The 21,745-nt window shown below is 46.0% G+C and overlaps 1 protein-coding gene across 3 annotated transcripts; it reads left to right on the top strand.

The window, feature by feature from the left end:
• The first annotated feature begins 3,280 nt into the window (after positions 1 to 3,280).
• On the top strand, positions 3,281 to 21,709 carry TPRA1 (transmembrane protein adipocyte associated 1). Of its 3 annotated transcripts, none has more exons than XM_069812169.1 (11): positions 3,281 to 3,468; positions 8,053 to 8,249; positions 8,401 to 8,533; positions 11,100 to 11,186; positions 12,840 to 12,912; positions 13,950 to 14,029; positions 15,212 to 15,322; positions 15,747 to 15,807; positions 16,863 to 16,965; positions 17,601 to 17,681; positions 18,758 to 21,709. In XM_069812169.1, the coding sequence occupies exons 2-11, from the start codon at positions 8,062 to 8,064 to the stop codon at positions 18,990 to 18,992; spliced, it is 1,152 nt and encodes a 383-aa protein (XP_069668270.1). In that variant the 5' UTR covers positions 3,281 to 3,468; positions 8,053 to 8,061; the 3' UTR covers positions 18,993 to 21,709. The 3 variants fall into 3 exon arrangements, with proteins under 3 accessions (XP_069668270.1, XP_069668268.1, XP_069668269.1); XM_069812167.1 differs by having other exon boundaries at positions 3,282 to 3,468; positions 8,050 to 8,249; XM_069812168.1 differs by lacking the exon at positions 3,281 to 3,468 and adding an exon at positions 5,108 to 5,526 and having other exon boundaries at positions 8,050 to 8,249.
• The last annotated feature ends 36 nt before the right edge of the window (positions 21,710 to 21,745 follow it).

Here is a 21,745-nt window from a genome sequence, read left to right as displayed (position 1 = left end):
TGGGGAGCTGGCTGGTGCTCGAGTGAAACAGGCACAGGGATCCCCCAAGAGATGCCCCCCCCATAGGCTTCTATAGACCACATGGCTTAAAGGAAGGCAGCCCAGGACCTGTGTAAGGGGCTGTTGTCTGACAAGGCCTAAGTGACACGCTGTGATGAACTGGTCTCACCACAGGGTGCCACTGTCTCTGCAGACACTGGACAGCTGGATGGACAGACAGCTTTTTATGTCTGTCCTTCCCAGAAGACCATGCACCATGTCCATGTTTTCACTGCTCTCTTTGGGTGCCAGCTACAAGTGGTCCTGTGCTTGAGCTGGGGTGCTCAGTCTCTTTGAGAAGAGCTGAGGTTGGGCAGCTAAAACCACCCCTAAAATCAGGTGGCCACCATGCATGGGACAGGGCTTCTTCTGCTGTGCTAGAGACGATGCACTGGAACATGTGAGAGGGCTGAGATGCAGACAGGGCCCAGACTGCTCCCTGGGGTGAACTCAGCTGAGCACCAAACTCTTGAATATCAAAACATGCCACTAGGATTTTGGAGACTGGTGCCTTAACAGCACAGGAGGAGCCCTGTGAAAAGAATGGCAGAGTGGTGCAGATTTATGCCCGATACTAGAAGTCAGTAGGTTGGTAGAGCAGCTCTGAAACAAGACAGGCACATCTCTCTCTGCAGTTGCTCAGCATCTGAACAGCAAAGCAGTTTTGGACAAGAAGTAATCCCCTGTCTAGTAGACTGATCTAATAAAAGCTGAAAGAGTACTTTAGAGATAAAATGTCCTAGAAGAGTGGATTTTGGTGATGATACGAGGGTGTAATGCTGTCCTGGAAACCATGACTGCACTTTCCACCTCTGATGCCTGCAAGTCAGGTGAGCTTGCCAAAGGACAGCAGACTGCAGCAGGTACAGCACCAAGTGCCAGCTTTCCTTGGGGCCCTCAAGGTTATACCAAGGCTGCTAAATATCATGTCTTGTCTTGCTTCAGCCTGGCAACACTGAGGCACAGCAAGGACAAAGGGACTGAGCTCTGTCATCTTTATGCACTGGATGGAGGAGATGACAGAGAGAGCAGCAGTTCTCACCTGAAGTGGGAGGACATGTGCAGTTAAGGAGCTAGGGCAGCCTTTGGAGGTGGAAAGAGCAGAGTTACATTTGCACACACCACGTTTGGGCTGAAAGGCATGGCTTGTTAATAGAAAGGAACCATACGTGTGGATTCCCCATCTTCTCTGTTTCACGTAAGCAGTGAGGAAGTCAGGATCTGAAGTGTCACGGTCCTTGCAGTGGCGCCCAGCAGTCTTCTGCCTGAGACAGCTTTTGGATCTGGTGTCCCAAGTGCTGGGCTCTAGCCTTAGAGTGAATCAGATGGGAAGAGCAGGTGGATTGGAAAGCAAAATCTCTCCTTCTGACACAGTTATGTGGGAGGTAACATGTTCAATTAGTTAGCGCCTGAGGCTACAAGTGAGAAGACATGGATTTTACTCCTGGCTCTGTTACCAAGGCACTTTTTAGGCGGAAGCACTCCACTTCTTTTTGAACAGAAGTGTCCCTTCTATAACTCAGAGATGTTGGTGCCTGCTGAGCCTTTGAGCCTAGATCCATAAATAGAACATGTCAAAATATTGCAACATACCATTAACCTGAACAACAGCATGAGAAGAGACAAGCTAAGGACCGGCTTCTCCAGATGTCATTCCAAAGGCATGACACCAGCATAAAAACCTGTTTTAACCCAGTGGAAAATCAGAGGAATAGGGCTGAGGCAGGCAACACAGTCTCAGGGTACATCCCCTCCATGAGGCTTGCTGCAGCGAAGCTGGAAAATTAAGCTTGAGGACAATCAAGCAGACTTAAGCTGAAAAAGATCTATGTGTGGGGTGGGCCTGAAACACTCTGTATGTGCTGTTTGCTAGAGCAAACTTGATCAATGTAGGGATCTTCTAAAAAGGTATAGGCTTTGTACAGCAAATTTCAGCTTAGCAAAAGCCTTGCATTCCTATAGAACCAATTCCTAGGGCCCCAGGTGAACCACAGTTAGAAAACCATGCCAGAATTTATCCTCCAGTCCTTGAAATGACGCAGATAACAAGCATCCCCCTTGAAACTGTTCATAGTCAGACAGCTCTTACTGCTGAGAACAACCTGCTGATATTTAGCCAGCTATTTCCTTTAATTTCCTTTTTAAATCTTGGCTCATTTGTCCCATTTATTTCCCTGTTTACTATACTAAACTTCTCTTTTCTTTGCCTGCTATTTGCACCTTCAAATCCTGCTAATTATTTACCGTGTTTCCCTTTAGCTGCCATTGTCCAAGCTACGCCAGGTTAGTTTGGTCAGCCTTAAACTTTCCTTAAAAGTCAAACTCCCCAGGTTGTTAATCATTCTCCCCCGCAGGGACTTGATTATAGGATTTGGGCTGTGGAAGAAAATTAACTCCCCTGCCTTGCAATCAATAATTCCTCTACAGAAGCAGCCTATTTCTCCTCGCCTTGGAGGCGTGCGACGACATGGATGCTGGATCGCACAAGCGTCCGCCGTTGGCTGTGACGTTGGGTTGTGCGGGCCGGCCTGGAAGATACGATCGGGCTGCAAAAGACAAGAGCCTGCACGCTACAGGCAGCGTCGAACACCTCCTGCCCGCGGCGAGGACAGGATCCTGCTCGGTCAGGCCCAGGCCCGCGGGGGCAACCACCCTGCCCGATCCCCGCTGCCCCTCGCTCCACGCCAAGATGGCGGCAGGGCCTGGCAGGCCCTGGGCGAGCCGCTGATGCCACGGCTCCCGCATGGCGGGGAGGTGCGAGGGCAGGCCGGGGCGCAGCGTGCGGGCAGCCGAGGGCAGCGGGGGTCCCACAGGGAGGTGGGTGAGCCCCAGCCCGGCACGGGGGGTGGATGGGGACCCCAGCCCAGCCCAGGACAGCACGTGAGGAGAGCGGCTGGGGTAGACCTGGCCTCCAGGCAGCGCAGTTCAGCACTGGGGCTCATGGGGAGGTTTTGTAACTCCCACCTGTTTCAGGACAGGCTCGGGGAGGGGGCTCAGCGCCCCGGCGGTGAACGGCTGACGCCAAGGCCGCCCTCTGCTCGCCGTCCCGCAGGTGGACGGACGGGGACAGAGCACCTTTAAAGCGCGGCAGGCCCGCCCCTCGAGTCCCGCCTCCCGCCCGTTCCCATTGGCTCGCGCCGCTATTTCTTTTGGCCTTTTTGACAGAAGCTCTCTCCGCTTGGTCCCTGATTGGCCCAAGCGGCACCCCTCTCGGGGACCCTCTCTCAATAGCGCCGCTGGGCCCGGCCGAAAAGGTGTCTGCCCTGGCTCTGGCGGGCTGCCTGCCCTGCCGCTCTGTTTTGAGCCGCTCTTCAGCGACGCTCCCTGGCTGAGGGGAGCGGCGGGGCCGGGGCCTGGGATGGCGGGGCTGGGCCCCCGCGACTGAGCGCCGTTCGCTGGGGAGGCAGGGCCGGGCCGGGCCCGCGGCGGGTAGGAGCGGGGCCGGCGCCGGGCGGGGGGGGCTTACGGGGAGGGGCGGCGGGGCACCTCAGCCCGGGGCGGCGGGGCCCGTCCCGGCGGCAGGGCCTGGGTGCGGGGTGGGGGGCCGCGGCCCTCTGAGGTGAGCGGCGGGGCCGCGCTCCGCGGCGGTGCGAGGCCCCGCGGGGCCGCCGGGCTCCGGCAGTCGTCCCCGGGTGAGAGGGGAGCCTGAGCGTACCTGTCAGGCTTTGGCAGCCCGGCCCTCGCTACTCGGCTGCCCTTTTTTTGCATATGGGGAGTCCGGCAGGAAGAAAAGCTTCGTGCCTTGCCTGGGGCGCTGCGGTTCTTCGGTTACAGTCGGTATGGGCTCGGAGGTTACCGGCGGCCTGGGTAGACCTCGCCGCTCCCCGGGTTTCTGCCCTGCCCTTTGCCAACACTTCAGCGGGTGCCCGAGAGGCAGATTTATGCTCCCTTTGCTGACGGGGAGTCCTCCTATGGCAGCAGCGTCCAGAGGCACCTTTGCCTAGCCTAAAGGGTAGAAAGTAACTTAAGATTTTGTCCAGCTCTCTGGTTCCTTTGGCAGCCTTTAAAGTAGGCAATGCTTCCTTGCCAGCGTAGAAGGAGGTGGCCCTGTACTGCTACTTTGCTTCCCTTGCCGCCTTCTTGCTTGTTGTCTGTGCGCCCGCCTTCTAGAGGAAAAAAAACCCAAACCGAAACAAAACAACAAAAAACTTACGGTACTTCTTTCGGGAAGACATCCCTGAACTGGGCTTTTCTGTCTGATGGTTTTGCGTTATTGTTGATACTTTTGGTATTTTTATTTGGTTGGTTTTAGCGTTGCAGTTCCTTTCTTTTTAAGTTTAATTCAGAAAGACGTGTGAGAATGAAACTTGGAGGAAAGAGAGGTCCTTGATCACTGGTAGAAAATCCTTTTCTTGTGGGTTCTAAGGGTAAAATGCAATATGCAACTGTTGTGACCAAGAGTGAGGTTTGAAGTGCCATCTTAAAAAGGAAGAGAAGGGAAAAAAAGGTGTTTTCTTCTTTTTAAGCATTGAAGTTATTGAAGTAACAGTTGTATTTAAAAAGGGTTCTGGACAGTGCAGTTTTTTCTTCTACAAATACAGTGCTTTAAGGAGCAATCTTAACCCTAGTATGATCTGTACTTGCAAGATTTTCTGATACTGTTTTCAGAAAGGAAGAAAACTTTCATTTTTTTATTTGAGCTGAAACTCTGGTAGCGTGTAATTCACCTTTATGTGGTTGGGCTTTGAGAGCACAGAGGATTGCCAGTGATTTGAGCCTGGAATTTCACTGAGTTCTGATATGGTTACGGTGCCATGAATCAAGAAAAACATCCCCCCAGCGAGAGGCAATCATTTTCACTCAAGGTGCATCTGAGACTTCCCCAGCACTCTGTCACAGCAACCTCTGAGTCATGCAGATGTTCTTGATCTGAATGCAACTTTTGAGTCCAGCGCCTGGACAGAGGAATAGGCCTCCGCCAAGTCAGCTTGACTTCAGCTGTAGTGTAGAAAACCATTTTATTTTGTTTTCTGGTGTATGGTGAATAGAACTGCCCGCTAGAAGAAAAAGGGAGACCAGGACTGCTGTACTGGTTTCCTTTTACGTGGCGATTTTACACCCATTGCATAGGTTAGGCTGGCTGAAGTGAACAGCCCCATGGAGGCAGGGTGTGGTGAGTGATCTCTTGGATATGCTCAGCTGACTGGATTTATTTTGGACTAGACAGGGCAAGGGTTTGGACAGTGTGCTGTAAGGAGCAGTGTTGCCAGGGATGACAAAGCCTAGCCGGATCCTTGCCATCAGTTCCTGGTCCTCTTGCCATGGAATTTTTGCTGGTGATTTTGACAGGAATGGGCCAGTTCTCCGCATCCTTGCTGTAGGCCTTTGCTATTAGAAAAGCATGACGATTGTGCTGTCTGGCTGATAGCTTTGGCTGCCCTTTCTTATCGTGTTGGATGTTCTGTTGCTCTGCCTTTGTGTATATTCCACCTCGGGAGGAAGTATAGGATACTAATACCAGGCCGTAGCTAGCAGCCTGGCTGAGAGGTAAGCTTGATTCTGCTTTGCCCTTTGAAACCTCGTGACTGGACCTCAGTTACATGTGGCCAACTCCTCTCCTTATCAGCAGCTCGCTTCTGTTGCGTGATAGTGGTGACTTCTAGGGAAAAAGAATGGAGCCTGTTTGGTTTTTTTATAAGGAAGATGTTTTTCCCATGTAATTCTCTCACAGCTTTATACCTGAGCTCTTTTCAGTGGGACAGGCAGATCAAATTCTTTGTCCCTGAAGAGATATTACGAGGGTGTGATGGTTTGCTGTTGATGATGTCATACTACCCATGCTCTGTGAGGTTTTTCTCTGCCCTTTCCCAGCTTTTTAAAGATTTTTTTCTGCGTTGGCAAATGTGAACATACTTGTCCTTGCTGCTACTGAGATGCAGAGCTGTTTCATAGGAAGAGAATAGAGCAAAATTATTAACAGAAAATCATTCTCAACGGTGTCAATTCAGAGAAGTGAGAAGCTGGAGGGAAGAGAGGACACTTCTAGGGATAAGTCTGGAATGTGAAGGTTGTTTGCTGGAACCTCTACTAGAACTAGGATTTTTTTGGCACAGATTTTGCCGGCTCAGCACAAAGTTGATCTTTCCAGGTCTGTGTGTGTTTATTTAATGTGATGTCTCTTGCGCAGCACAGCATACGGCAGTCGCAAAAGAAAAATCCCAGGTCAATGAGTATCTGTCAGCATGGATGAGTCAAAGGGAGGGTTTGTTAGCAGAGGGTGGGATGATCCCCTTACCCCTCAGAAGACCTGGGAAGAGTCTCAGCCTCTGAAAAGAAAGAAGAGTCTGTGGCTGACAGTCTTGAGCGGTTTGTGGGGAAGGTACTACTGAACTCTGAAAGCTCGACAGATGACACAGGCTGTGCTGATTCTTTCTGAGTTGTGAATCACCCAGAACCTCACAGGGAAAATACCTTCTGAGTCCTCTCATGGAGACTGTCAGTTTTTGCCATGCCAGCCAGGGCTAAAGTCAAACAGGGGGAATTTTTTTGAGATAAATCCTGGATTAACTATAGCACACAGACTGCTAGAGTGCTGTCTCTGGCAATGTGCATCTTGAAGATGCCAGAGATATTTTTTTGTTTTTGAATCTGTGTGTTGTCTGTGACCTTTTCTTTGGGGAGTGCCAGGAGAGGTGATAGGACGTGTTTTTATTCAGGTCATAGCTAGTCAAGTGCCTTAAGGGTGAGGGTTGCTGTTTTAGGGTGAGGAGAGGATTTGCACAAGGTGATACATTGAATCAGGAGCAGGCTTAGTAAGCTAAATTGGGTCAAAACTCTAGTATATACTAAATCCTGATCTGAAGTACTGTGTGACATAGTCCACTTAAGCGTCCAAGGTGATTGTAGAACCAACAGAGGGATAAACTGCTGCTGGTATGGTTTCTGCCAAAGCCATTTGGCATGGGCATGAAGTTTTATGGATGGCAGAGCAGAGTTTCCCTTTAACTTCTGGAGGGACAGTTAATATCGCAGCAGTGTAGGGCCTGGGGGATGGACAGATGGTGGAAAACATGTGACTTCTCTCAGGGAAGGCAGTACAAAGAAGTTCCATCAGGGGAATGGGAAGTTCTGTCTTCTCATCTTTCTGAGAGACAGGAGAGGTGTAAGGTAGGGCAGGTGAAAGCACAGTGCCAAGATTCTTCTGATTCTGACCACAGCGCTCTGCTGCCTGAGAGTTTGACCTTAGGAAACCCATTACATAGGACTGTGTCTGGTTTTGGGTTTGTAAACTACCAGTGATGATGCTGATCCATGTCTGAGAAGGGCAATGCAATTGAGACTGGTGGATGTAAAGAAACTGGAGAACTTTATGCCAACAGGGTTTTAGGCACTGTCTTTTCACAGCCTTACTGTTGTGCTTAAAATCAGAATAGTTCTGGTGTCTTGCAGAGGGTTAGGAGAAAAATGCTGAATCTTGGCTTTTGACAGTGTTGGTTTTGGAAGATAAAGAGGCTGTACAGTCCCTTTAGGTAGAAGTATGTGAGGCTTTCTCTGCTCTCAGACTGCAGGGTTGGGAACAGCAGTAGGTTTTAGGTAGGGGCCTTCATTTTCTCTTTGCAGTAGTTGAAATAAAATCATTGATTAACTTCTTGATCTTGGGAGCTAGAATGATAATTAATGTTCTGGTATAGCAGGGTTTCTGTCTCCATCTGATGATGCCATATGTTGCTGCTGAGTCTTGATTTCTTCTGTGAATCTGCCAAAGCTCAGAAAAATCACAAAATTTAATCCAACATAGTATTACACTATTTTGAAGGTGCTTGTTACTCTGATACAAGATAGTGTTTTTTGTACTGTTCACCCTAATGGCTATGTACATAGTAAGTGCAGGTGGCATTTCATTGTGTAATGCAGTCTTTCAGATAATGATAATTTGCTGTAACAAGCAGGAAGCAGTTGTGCAGGGGCCTAATGGCAGGGATGTGTTTTTTTAGCTCTGACTCACAGCTGATTTAATGTTGCTTTTTGTCTCTGCTGTGGTTGCCTTGTGCTGTGTTTGACCTGGACCAGAAGGAAGGCAGGATGTTCCAGTCAGTGATGTCTGTGAGATTCTCCGCGTCTGACAACATCACGCATTCGACTGCCCTGGTGACAGCAGTGGATAATGTGACAACTTTGTCCCCGACAACAACGCAGGCAATTAATGACACCAACATCACTGTGCCGCACAAGTGCCTGTTGTTGCTCTATGAGGACATTGGGAAGTCCAGGTGAGACGGAGGAAATGGGACCACGGTCTGACCCTGGGCCAGGGGAAGGAGCTTGCTTTCTCAGAGTTTGGTTGAGAAGGGACTGGGGCTGGTGCCTTCCCTTCTAGATGTTGAAGAACAGGAAAAAACCTGTTTTATTTACTTTTTGCAGAGTCCGCTACTGGGATCTTCTGCTCCTGGTTCCCAATGTGCTTTTCTTTATGTTTCTTCTCTGGAAGCTACCCTCTGCCAGGGCCAAAATCCGGGTCACTTCCAGCCCAATCTTCACTACATTCTACATACTAGTGAGTACCGCTCTGTGCTTTTGAACTGATGAGTGAGTGTTTTTTTTTATTACCACTCATGAACAATATCACTGAACTAGTGGAGAGAGAGCCTAGACCAGATCTCGCAGGGATAAAATCTATTTTTAGTTGAAGATGTACTACAAGAAGTAGACAGATATTTTTTTTTCACTGTCTGAATTCTGCTTTTCACAGATTCTTGGACCATACCTGCTGGATTTGAGTGGATTTTGTTCTCCTGTGGTGATTTTTTTTTTCTTTTCCTTTTTTCTTTTGTTGCTTTGTTGTCTTGGAATCTAGTATCTTACACTTTCCTTGCTCCTTGCAGTAAGTAGCATGTGACACAAAACCAGCTTCTCACTGAGGTAGTGAAAGTGAAACACTGGAGAATAATTTCTGTGAAGCTGTTGAAAAGCTCGGTCATCTGCCGTAGAAAATAGTGATGTGACAGGGTTCTGATTAGTCTGGGAATGTAGAAACCCAAACCCCTTAGTTTCTTTCCCATCATAGCAAAGTGGTGGCTGACTTGATGATGTTCTTGATACTACTTAAGGTGGAAACAGAATATACAGGCAGTACAGTTACAGTTCTCAAACATCTAAGTTCTTGTGTGTTCTCTTCTGCCCAGTTTGAAAAGGCACAGGCAACTTTTGATCACATTAAGGTAGTCTTGTTAGTAATCTCTGAACATCATACCTATTAACTGTGATACTGCTCACAGGGCATGGTAAATACACCTAAGGACCTACCTGAATTCGTTTACAAGTACCATTCAGAAGCTTTATCGTAGATGCTTTTTGAGATCTTGCCTTGCCTCAGTGTGTAGCATAATGTGCTGGCTTTTCTTCAGTTAGATTAGTACAGGTTGTAGAAGTAAATGTGTGTTCGAATTGGGTTAGATGGGAGGCATCCTTCTTTGGGCTGCATATGGGTACTGGCATGGCAAAACCCAAGCAGCATCAAAACCAAATCTGAGCTAGTAGCCTCAACTGAATCTTTGGTGGGAAGCCTTGTTAGCTCTGTCAGGCCTGGAGTGTGGGTACTGGGCTTGTGCACAGTTTTGGATAACCAAGTATGCACACAAATGCTCCAAACTTTTAAAAATACTACCAGCCATTTCCAGTCTGGATTTAAATCTTCTTTTATGCTTCCAGTAATGCACATGGCTCAGTAGGAAGGTCATGCAAAAGGCTTTGAAAAGCAAAACTCCTGATAAACCAAAGGGAAGAAAAAAGTGAACTGTTGACTTTTTTGAAACAGAGTGAGAAATGGAAAGTGATGAAACAGCCTTAGAGGAAAATGCTTTCATTCAGTTTGATCTTCTAGAGTATGTTATTGGGAAATGAGCATGGAAGTGTGTTCTGTGAGCATTTCCTTTCAAACGGCTGTTTGTCATGTCTTGAAGGAATGCTTTCTTGTGGAGTCAGTGATTAAAGCAAAGTTAATAGGTTGTGAAGAGTCTCTGTCTACTTAGAGAGGAAGCAAAAAGGGTGTGTTTTCCTTTCCAATGAGTTGTTGCTGCTCTAGAACACCATTATACTCGGGGACCATTCTTTTTTGTCAGTGCTTTGTCCCAGAGTTTTCTACCCCAGGAGGGAGTGTTGTATTATTCTTCTTTCATGCCATTTGCATCCCATCTTCCTCTAAGGAGGAAATATTCAGCTGTAGGTGGCTTATTGGTCATTTCCATTCTCCAACCACCTTAGAATCATCTTGGACTCTTTTTGTTCTCTGATAGATTTAGCTGTCTCATACCTGCATCATTAGAATTAGCTGGTGACTTGGAGAATTTTATCTGGAAAAATCTGCTTTCTTAGAGGGTAAGTCTGCACAGCAGAGGGTAGGTATATCCAGCTGAGCCCTTAATTGCATTGTATGGCTGTGACAGCACAGGAGTTGGTAAATTAGCCTTGCTGAACTCCATGCTGTCATGCTTAAATGATATATGAACTGACTTGGGTATCTCTATGTTGCACTGTGCAGCAGGGTAAGATGTTTTAAAGCTGTTGGCTGCAGCTGACTTTTTTCCTCTGCATTCCTGAGCATTGTCAGTGTTGAGTGAGAGAACTGCAGATTTCAGTTTTATCACAGATCTGAAATGTGGTAGTTGATATTGAGTGGCTTCTGTTATCTGATGTGATTGGTTTATTCAGCCATACCAAGCACTTGATCTTGTAATTTGGAGGGATATGGTTTTTTCTCTGGTTTTTCCCAGTGGACTGAAGGGTGGGAAGACTGTTTGCCTGTAAAGATACTGTTCTAAGGAGTGAATGAGACGTCTTCAGAGCTGTTTAATCTGACAGTTGAGGAAATTTGTTCTTCCTAAATTCTAAGCCAGTACTCCTACATCTAACAGGCCTGAGGAATCTTCTTCAGCAAATTGACTCTAATCTGCTACAGGAAATCCTTGGTACACATTATCAGGCTTGAAAGCTGACCTGGAAATGGTATTCCAACATTATCAGGCTTGAAAGCTGACCTGGAAATGGTATTCCAAAAGGGTTTCTGGTCACTACTGCGTATGTGCCTTTTCACATGAGTTCACTTTTGGTATCTTTTTGTGTAGGTATTTGTGGTGGCTTTAGTTGGTATTGCCCGTGCTGTTGTCTCCATGACTGTGAGTGCCTCTGATGCTGCCACAGTTGCTGATAAGGTAGGTACAACACTGATTTTGGAGGCTCTGCTTTGTGCAGTTCTGATCACAGCAATCTGCTATGGCTTCCTTTTTATGTGCATACAAGAAGAATGTGTTGTTTTTGCAGTACTCATATCTGTGTGTACTATGGAATCCTGTGCTGATAGCTGTATCTAAATGATCACAACATCCAGGGCTGTAAAACAATGGACTTCCTAAAATAGACACACAAATAGTAGCAGCAAAACTTTCCTGTTGCAGGGATGGAATGACTCTGCTTTGCAAGAGCTAAACATTCAGATACCTTTAGTGGATAGGCAAGACCTGGCCTTTGTTAGTCTTGCAATATTTGAGTGGCTCTTTGAAAAATATTTAATTCTTTTGTATTGAAAGCAAATAAAACTGAATTCCCTTTTGAGACTGATGTCTGAACATCCTTGCAGCCACTCTGAGCGCAGGGTGAACTCTTAGCAAACAGGAAATAGCTTTGTACATGCTGTTCCTTTGTAGTCATTTGACTTGTAGCAGAATATTACCTAAACCAAAAAGCTCTGTAGTTCTTGAGCTGTTAGATGAAGATGAGCCACCCACAGACTACAGGTCTTCTGGCTTTATTCTTTAGGATCAGTGTGGTTCTTTTGCTTTTCCCTTTAATATTGCCTGTCAAAGCATTGTAATTCACTGCTGCTTGTGAGTGGCTGGATGTTTGTAGCATTTCCATTCGCCTTTGTTGAATAGATGTAGGTCCAGGACTTGAATAATGGTGAGAAGGTGCTTTTCTTCAGCTATCCTGGTGTTGCTGCTAAGTGCACCTTGCTGGGAAGTCATGCAGTAAGACAGATACTCTGTCAATTTTTCCTGTAAACACATGTTCTATCATGTCTATTATGTTTCTTTTGTTTTCTCTCATTCATATGTGTGTATACATATATATATATATACTCACACACACTGTGTATTTTCTGAGATTAGAAGTGTCTCATCAAATGCCTCTTAAAATATTGTGTATCCTCAAGAGAAAGTGCCATTCAGTGTTCAGAGGAAAAGTATTAATAAGCCAGAATCTGGGTTCTTGTTCTAGGTTTGCCATTGATTTGTTGCATGACTACCTGGAAAGTTGTCTCACCTGCTGGTTTTTTTGGTCTTGTTTCACCAAATAAATCATGGGAATGAAAATAACAAGCTGGAAGTGGGGAGGGCTTTAGAGTTGAATTTACTTCAGATTTAGGGAGCAGTAGCTTTGGAGGAGTGCAGAATACTGAGTTTGTCCAGTCATAACTGTGCTGCAGAATCTACTGTGTTAAGAACTGGCCCTGTTTAATATACTTTTGAGGTAGTCTTTGGTTTGTGCTCCTTGGGAGTACAGCAGAAAGAACACATCCAAGACAAGTGACAGATCCTCAAGTGTGGCAAACCATGGTAACTTCCTCTCTCTGTAGTCATGCTATTTGCTTGCTCCCACACAACTGCTCTGTTTCACAAGCATGGACAGGGCTTGGAGCAAGCATATAATTAGTATCCCTACAAAGCATGAGGAGGGTTTGTGGAAATGACCTGCTTCATTCAGAGGCTGCCATCTCCTGGAGCAGAGAGTGGAGTTTTGCTGTATTAATTTCCAGCTGGTTCCTGGCTCCATCTAATCATGCTTGTCTGGTTTCTGTTATCCCTCAGATCCTGTGGGAGATCACAAGGTTCTTCCTTCTGGCGATTGAACTCAGTGTGGTGATTCTAGGCCTTGCCTTTGGTATGTGTCAGGAGGTTTTTGAGTGCTTTGAATGTTTCCTATTCCCTTTCTTTACACAGAGGCTGCATCTGTAAGTTTGTGGAGATGCTGATTCTATAAAGTGAAGGAGCCCTAGAGTAAAAACAAAGGACAAATTGGGGATTTTTAATTAGAAATGGCTGAAAGCCTGATTATATTTGCAGATCTATGGCTTGTGCGATTTCAGGGTTTATATGTGCTTTATTTGTCCTGAATGCATGTGCTGCAGGTGTGTACAGCTTAGGTGAAGATGACTTACGCAAAGATCAACAGTCTGATTTTTGCTTCAACCCTGTTTTATTTAAGATGGTTCCTTTGGGGGTCCTTCTATCCCCTCCTTGGTTGGTTTGATTCCATCCTGGCTTCCTTCAAATGCTTTTAACTGCACCTGCAATCTGCAACTCTACTTTTTTCAGTTGTACAAGCGAAAATGCTGTTTGGAGCACCTCTTCCTGAGGGTCAGAGGTAGAGGAGAGGGATTGGTAGGCATCACTGTTGCATCTGCCAGTGGGACATCTGAGCACTAGCTCTTTCATCTTTTGGGAGCTCATAGAATAATTTTGGTTGGAAGGAGCTTCTGGAGGCTGTCTGCTCCAGCATATTCCAGTGCAGATTTCTCTAAATTATGTAAGCCCTTCTCCCCTGCTCTCACCCACTCGCCCATCAACTTTTTTTCCTGAGAAGAAACATTACAACATCTCAATGTACATGATACTGGATTAATTCCTGACTTTTTTTTTTTTTTTTGGTAACCCCAGTGGAAGGACTTAGTTACTTTCTCTATATTAGTATGGGCAAGAGGAAAGCAAATTAAAACCTGTTGTTTTGTTAAGTATTACTTTGTCTGTGAAAGGCTCAACTCCAAACAGCGAAGCAGTTTCTAGCAGTTAAGTGAGCTTTAACCTTCCCTTGAAGGCCTCTGGAAATAAAAATGTTTTCCTGTATTTGTTTTGGAGAGAAATTATTTTTACCAGGGCTGGGATCACATCCTAAGTCACTTCTGTATTCCTGAATTCCAGGTCACCTGGAGAGCAAGTCGAGTGTGAAACGTGTTCTGGCAATTACTACAGTCCTGTCTCTGGCATATTCTGTCACCCAGGTGAGTACAATGGAGCAGAAGATTTAGTCTTTGCAAAAGAGGGGATTTTGCTTGGAGTTAGGCAGCTAGGTGTGGGACTCCTATCTGGAAAGTCGCAGCTTTGCTCTTTGGATGAGGTTCTGGGGGAAGACTGGATGCTTGTCACCATGTATGAGGATCCCCAGAGCATACACCAGACCGTATCTTCCTGTCCTCTTTATGGCGTGAACAGCTCAGCCAAGGTGAAGAAATGAAATGAGGTTTAGATGGATTGCCTTGTTTAGTGAATCTTGGAACAGTAGTGAGAGTTTTTTCACACCTGAGCCACAAGTTCTGAATCTAGCCTCAAGTGCCATGAAAACTAGATGGAAAGACCTGAGGTGTGCTTACCAGATAAGGGCAGTGCAGTGGGCCTCTTGTCTCCTGACTCTGAGAGCTGAGAGCTCTTGCTTCCCTTCAAACTAGCAGCCGGCTTGCTAGCTCAGCTTATTAGCTGTGTCTCCATCTCTCTGAACAATGCAGTATGTGTCTGGGTTTATTCTCCTCCTTGGTATGTAAGTGGTCAGCCCTGTGTCTCTGTACTTGTGGCAGTGGCAGAATAACACACAGATCTTTGTTCCATGACCAGGCTCTTGCTTGTGGAGGCAGTGAGCTGATCATTACCACATGATAAAGCTGGAGGCGCCTCGTTAATATCAAGTGGTTGAGCTGTATCTGGGTTCAGTAGTGCTTACAAGCACTTTTCTCTCTCCACTGTCTGTATGGTAGCTTCTGTTCAATCCATTTTTCAAGAATTCAAGTGAATGAGACTGTCCTTTCCCAACTCTTGCACAAGTGGGGGCTTTTATATTCTGGATGTTTCAGCAGGAAAGGTCTACTTTAGAGGTAGAAATGGAACTCAAGTCTATTTCAGACAACTGCTTGCATCCCCTATCCTTTCAGTCTCTCTTCTGGAATGTCATTGATGCTGGTTTCCTTTAGATGCAGATTCCTGCCACTTTTTTCCCCTCACTTCTTGTCTTCAGTTTTTTCTTCTTTTCTTGTGTGAGCTTAACTTGGCCTAAGCAGGGCATTGGTTGGGTCTTAGGTGGCAGGGACAGCTGTTGTCTGAACTTCTTTAAATACAGTCTCCCTTGTCCAGACACCCACTCTAGTGAGGGTGCTGCCTATAACAGAATCATGTTGGTGCTACTTCTGTCCTAGGGCACTCTGGAAATCCTGTACCCTGATGCCCACCTCTCAGCAGAAGACTTCAATATCTATGGCCATGGAGGGAGACACTTCTGGCTTGCCAGCTCCTGTTTCTTCTTTCTGGTAAGTATTGGGCATGTGTTATGAACTCTGATAGCTTCTTTGTATTTTCTAAATGGGGTAAGGAAGATGATTTGTGTGTAATAAGGCCTAGTTCCTTCTACTGCCTGATACAGTGCAACATTGATGCTTCTCATGAGGCAGGGAAGCTGAAGCAATAAAGGTGTGGTGGGAGTGGCGTAAACTGTGGCAGCTGAATTCCAGCTGAACTTAGATGTTCTTCACTGCCTTGTTTATCAGTGACCAGCCTTTTTGTGCTGCTGGGGGTGAGGTGTGGGGCCTTTGCCATCTGCACTGGGTTTAATATCAGAGGGTCTGTGCCTCTGTCCTGAGACATCTAGGGAATGTGTGACACCACACACCACCCCTGCTGAGATTGTTGAGTTCAGTTGCTGAGCAGCTGTGGAACAGTTCTTTGTCTCAACAGGTCTATTCCTTGGTGGTGATTCTTCCAAAAACTCCTTTGAAAGACCGGATTTCTTTGCCCTGTAAGTGACTGTGGTGTGTTCATAGTGTAGATGGAGACATTGACAGGATAAAACATAGGTGGGAGTAAGAGGTTCCTGTATGTGGTTGTGCTGCAGATACATCCCTCTGTCTCAGGGTACAGATACATGGCAAAGGACTGATAAGTTATCCCTGGACAAATAGTATGTTGTGCCTTTCGGAGAGCAGAGTAAGAGCAATTACATTGCTCCTTCAGTAGCTAAACAATTAGATTAAGAAAACAAGATCTACTGCTCAATTAATGATACAGATGTAATGTAAATATATAATCTTCAGAGCCATGAGAAATGGCTTCTTAATAGTGGCTTCCTCTGAAATGCATGTATGATGTTAAAGTGTACATGCTGGTCATCCCCAGGAAAGGAAGGCTAATTGGGAGCTGCTTAATTTTTATCTGGGCATTTACTTTATTAAGATGCTTCTCTGTTTTTTCTCTTTGTTACAGAATATCTGCAGTTCTTGAGTAGGGAGAGAAGCTGTAACTAAGATAATTGCATTGGGCTGTTCTCTCTCTAAGTAGTGTTGGCATCTATGTGTGGCTACCCTGAGGGAGTGGATATGTGTGGCACATGCCACAAGCAGGTGGTCCTGGGCCTCGTCTGCCTAGTGTCCAGCATACCCAGCTGCTCCTGTCCAGGTCTCCTGAGCAGTTTTGTTAGTGCTGTACATTGGAAGGGCACAGCTTCTGCTTCAGCTGGGGGTTTTTTGTTTGTTTTTCTTAGGTTCAGTTATGTGACTGACACTGTTTCAAGATGCTTGCCTATAAAATGTTTGCATGTGTTGCCATGACCATGTGTTTTCAAAACCCATCTTGTGTGTGTGTGTATAATATACAGGAGGTTATGGTTTAGTCCACTATACCTCCATCAGTCCTGCCAGCATGGGACAGGAAAATGCAGTCTTAATTCTTCAGGAGCTCTTTAGCAGACAAGATGGTGAGATGCATCTGTTGGGTTTGCCATCTCCATCAAACAGATTTGGACCAGACTGGTGCATATGAGGTTGAGCTTCATCTGTGTCCATGTCTTTCCCACAGCCAGGAAGAGTTTTTATGTTTATGCTGGAATCCTGGCGCTGCTGAACCTGGTGCAGGGCCTGGGCAGTGCCCTCCTCTGTGTGGATATCATAGAAGGACTATGGTATGTATTGCTGGGGGAGGAGGCCTGCAGCCCAGTTTCTCATGTTGCATTTTAGTGTCCTTCAACACTGCCTCTCCCAAGAAAACAAACTTGTGCTGTGTTCCTAAGAAGGAGTAAAGCTCTTGGTTCTGTTCTGTGCCGAAAGACCTCTAAGTGGTCAGGAAACGCATGGTGGAGAGGTCTGTGGAGCTGCATGCTCTGCAGTGGTCTTGAGGTAGTGAGTGAGAGTAATAGCTTGAGTCTGCTGATGCCTGGCCATTGGCTCATGTTTCGTAGGTAATAAGGGAGGAATGCTAGAAATGGCATGGAGATAATCCTTACTTATGTCTGGAGTCTTGTTCTGCAGGGATCAGTGTCATTTCTGAGTCAAAATTGGGAGCATTGAGGCTGTGCTCTTGGTCAGACCTTGGGTCTTGGCAATGTTCCCTCTGAGTGTCTCGGAGCAGTGACACATGTTGATGGCAATGACTGTTACTTTGCATCAGTTTGAATTTGTTTAGCACAAGACTTTTACTGTCTTTTGCTTGGACACTCTGGAGGGAAATTGGATTATTCTGGGGGGATGTGACTGGTGTTCTCCAGCCATATTGTGCTTGAGTGCTAAATTCCTTCATGTTCCCTTTTGCTGTTGACAGCTGTGTTGATGCTACCACGTTCCTTTACTTCAGCTTCTTTGCACCTCTCATCTATGTGGCATTCCTGAAAGGCTTCTTTGGGTGAGTAGCCAGGAACAGGAGTTTATATTGCCATTTAATTGTTTTGCACTCAAGTTTTCCCCATCTGTAGAATAAAGGCATTGACTAGAATGCCAGTTAGGGAAACAGTTTTTAATTTCTGGCCTTGAAGTTTTTCTTGTGTGACCTAGGGCTGCTTGCTTCTATCCAAGACTCCTCTGTACGCGAAGTAGAGCTGATAGCTATATTTCTCTCAAACATTTAGGAGGATGACTTCTTTGTTGTCTGCATCCTGTTTAGTACAAAGTTTTTCTGCTGAAGTTAACTAAATGGTTAGTGAGGGATTGAGTCCTGGAAGGTTAAATGGTCTTCTGGGTGGGTTTTGGGACAGGTTTGTAGAAAGGATCTAGGGGTTAGGTAACTCTTTGGCTGAGGACGACTCTACAATGGGCCCAAGAGTCACCAGTTAAAAGCACTTGGGAGTGTGATTCCTGGGTCCGGATTGCCACCGTGTGGCTACTCAGAGGAGATGCATCTTGGTCAGAAAAACCGGGTGTTTTAGTGTAGGCTTTAGCTTTTTTTGTCCATAAGCAAGAAACAGCAGTCTTTAAAATAACTAAGAACATAAAGTACTCCTAAAATATCAAAATGTGCCTCTGCTGCCTTCTGAAATCAGAAGGGAACAGTGTCTGGAGTTAGAGATGGAAACTGCCGATTCACAAGTGTTTGTTATTTTGGTTTTCCTGATGCACACAGGTGGAACTTGAGGTGGACTCCTGTTCTGTTGGTTTCAGTAACCAGGCTACTGTGGAGTCCAGTGGTGTTTGGATGCTGTTGCCCTCAGTAATTCAGAATTCCCAAAGATGAGAACACCTTTCCCACACTAGAGTCAAGATTCTGCCATTTTTATTTCTCTTAGGTGACTTAATCCAAAACTACATTTAGCATTACTTTGTGGCAATTTACTTTGCTAGGTATATTTCAGGACTGAAAGCTAGTGTGAAGAGTTTTTAGGGTCTGAATACATAATTTCTTAGTGCTGCTGAGTTTCAGTTAAGGATAAGTGGCTGTGATACTACATTGCTTAAGCATGTATTTTAAATCTTTAATCACTCCAGGTCTGAACCGAAGATCCTTTTCTCCTACAAATGTCAGGTGGATGAACCTGAGGATGTGGATGTGCACCTACCCCACCCTTATGCCGTTGCCAAGAAGGAAGGAATGGATTCTGGGTTCTACTCGAGCACTCAGATTGACACCACAGCCTACCTGGATGATGTGGCCTCTATGCCGTATCATGTGGGCAGCATCAACAGCATGGACAGTGACCGCTGGAAAGCCATCAATGCCTAAGGCAGAGCTACCCACTTCATATGATGCCTCCTTACTTTCCTTCCAAACTCCCTGATACCACAGCTGTTAGGATGTCCATTGGAAATCTGTCCTTGGCTATCTGCCATGGCTTTCCTCTCTTCCTTAGGATTTCCGAAACCTATTGTGGAATTAAGTTGGCAGCCCAAATCCTGTTGGAAAGAACATTTTCTGTCGCTACCTGAGAACAATGTAGAACAGTTTTGTTCATAAACGTATAAACACTGAATCTTCCTGATCCTCCATGTTCCAGATGTGAATGTGACCCAGAAGACAGGCTTGACTGGCACCTCTTTCTTTTCAATGACTGAAAGCACTTGTCTGCCAATTAGGGGAATGGCGTTTAGGGATGACGGTCTTGATTTAACTGCTGTATTGTACATATATAGAAAGAGTTTGGTGGTTGAAACCAAAGATAGTCTTCCTGGGCTTTTTCAAGCAGCATGGTTGCCTGGGTCTTGTTATAATGCGACAGCATAGGTGGTGACAGCAGTGTCTGAAGAGCGAAGCTGGTCAGCTGGGCTCATCTCTGGTTTCAGCTAATACTGTTGAAAATCATAAACTGCAATTGCTAGGGGTTAAAAGGAGTGTTCCGAGTGTGTGGGGAGGAGAAGAGAGGTATGAAGAGGAATGAACTGTTCTTTGTGCCCTGGGAGCATTTTGGGGGGCTAGTAGCTAGCAGTATGGATGTGAACTGACTGAACAATAGGGAGGCAGAAGGACAGACAGTGCTGCTGTCTAGCTGAGCTGAAATAGCTGTGAAACAGTCTATGGAGGCTGTACGACTGTGCATCTGAGCTCACAGGAAAATCTAAGTAACAACACTGAATCAGGGCTGAGTTTCAAGAATAAAACCTGTGAGGTAGGTGCATTCTCCATCTGCACCCTGCTTCATGGCTATGGCTCTGGCAGGGTCTTGGTGAGTGCTGTGAAGGAGGAAGCTGACTCTGCAGATGAAGGCTCCAGAGACGCTCAGGTGCTTGAGGCAGAGCAGAAGCCCATGATGAGTCCGAGCTGTCAGTATTTAGTGACTGGAACCTCTCAAACACCATAGGCATGCTAGAATCAAGCTGGCTGGTGTTCTAAGTTGGGAGGCAAGTGGGAGATGGATGGGTTTCTCTGGCAGTGTCCTTCTCTTATGTTTCAGTTCAGATCCCCAGACTTCTGCTAGACTGAATAGGTTTTATGGCTCAATAGTTTGAAGATACTTAATGTGCATGTGGAGTGTGATGCATTTAAAGACTATCTGGAACTTCTTATTAACCTCTTCTGTGCCGGAAAAGGGACTACTGTTGTCCAAGCTGTCTGGCATGTGGTTTCAAGGGCTTGTGTTCCAGTCCAGGGACTGTTCAGCCGAAAGCTGCATCAGGCTGGTTTCTGGGACATACTGTGCTCTCCAAGGATGAAGAGGTGTATTCCTCTAGCTTAGGGGGTGCTTTCCTACCTGAGTCCTCCAGGTAGGTGGAAGTCTGCTATAAGCAATAGCAACTTTCCAGTAAGGATGATAGAAAGAGGGAATTTGAAACATTTGGGGACTGTGTGAATCTTTGCCCCAACTCACTGCTGTTCCTGAAGAATATTGAAGTAAGAGTTTCTGGGAAGTAGTCATGCAGGGTGCAGCGTGGAGGTGTTAGTTTGGATCATGAGCAGGTAGAGGAAAGCATTTGCTACCAGGTGTTCCCACCATAGGGAAAGAAAGTTCGGGTAAGAACACGAAGTTCAAATTGGTTGCCAAAACTATGCAGGCCCTTTGCTTATCTTTTTTTGTTAATGAGCAATGCAGCCTCTCTGTTCCGCCTGCGGACTTTGCCCTGCAGGTGTCTAAGTAGCACTGGCACCTTGAAAACAAACACCCCCCCCCCCTTTTTTTTTTTTAAATTTACTTTTGAGGAAAAAATGCTTAAGTTTTGTCTATGTGCGAGAGCTGAATTGTCTCATGTAACTCAACAGCCTTTCACATTTCCCCTCTGTGCAATGACTATGCAAAGGCTGGACAAGCAATTGGCCAAGTCAGCCCTTGCCACATTAGAGAAGTGTTCCATGCTCCTCCTGTCACTTGCTGTGAATTGGCCTGAGCCACGCTTGTTTGCTTACTCTAAAAGGGATGGATGACGTGGTGCCTGAATTTCCCTGCTGCTGCTCCTAATGCTGCTTACAACACTGATCCCGAGCTGCTGTTAGAAAGCGTGGGGAAACCTGCAAAGCTTCCCTGGAGTTGGTGAGCCTTGAACAGAGCCAAGAGATGTGAAGGTCTTAAAGCAGTTGAGAAATAAAGGAGCAACTGCTTTTCTGTCCCAAGGAGTATTTGCTGACTCTCAACACCCTGACCGAGAGGAACTTACCTGCCCTCCTTGGTGATGTGAAGAGCAGGTTATGAGTTTGCCTTTTTATCAGCTGAATTCAGTGCTGAAGGATCACCTGTGCAGGTGGTCGACATGTCCATCCTGTCCTTTGCTGGCAGGACTCCAGTATTTCTGGAGTGCCCCATGTTCTGCTGCTGAGGAGCTTCTGCGCTAGGTCATGGACTGACCTTCCTCCTGTTGTATTTTTATGTATATATAATGCTATGGGCCATATTCAAAATGGTCCTTGAGCAGAAGTGTGATATGTGTGGGGGGGTTAAAAAGAGAGAAAATAATAGAATAAATGTATATTTTTGTTTGTAAGATAAAGAAATAAAATTGTTTGGCATAAATGGTCATACTTTCTTTCTCAAATGATCCATGTTATGGAGA

Source organism: Haliaeetus albicilla, chromosome 24 (assembly GCF_947461875.1).
Source record: "Haliaeetus albicilla chromosome 24, bHalAlb1.1, whole genome shotgun sequence".
In the NCBI taxonomy this organism is placed as follows: domain Eukaryota; kingdom Metazoa; phylum Chordata; class Aves; order Accipitriformes; family Accipitridae; genus Haliaeetus; species Haliaeetus albicilla.
Note: the sequence above shows the minus strand (reverse complement) of the source record. Positions and strands in the feature narration are given on the sequence as shown.

What these genes read in the sequence shown, in the direction of transcription:
- TPRA1 (XM_069812169.1), top strand. Translation starts at nt 8,062, where the DNA reads ATGTTCCAGTCAGTGATGTCTGTGAGATTCTCCGCGTCTGACAACATC. An exon ending in TGGCATATTCTGTCACCCAG is followed by an intron (nt 14,030 to 15,211) that starts GTGAGTACAATG and finishes CTTCTGTCCTAG; the next exon opens with GGCACTCTGGAAATCCTGTA. An exon ending in GCTCCTGTTTCTTCTTTCTG is followed by an intron (nt 15,323 to 15,746) that starts GTAAGTATTGGG and finishes TTGTCTCAACAG; the next exon opens with GTCTATTCCTTGGTGGTGAT.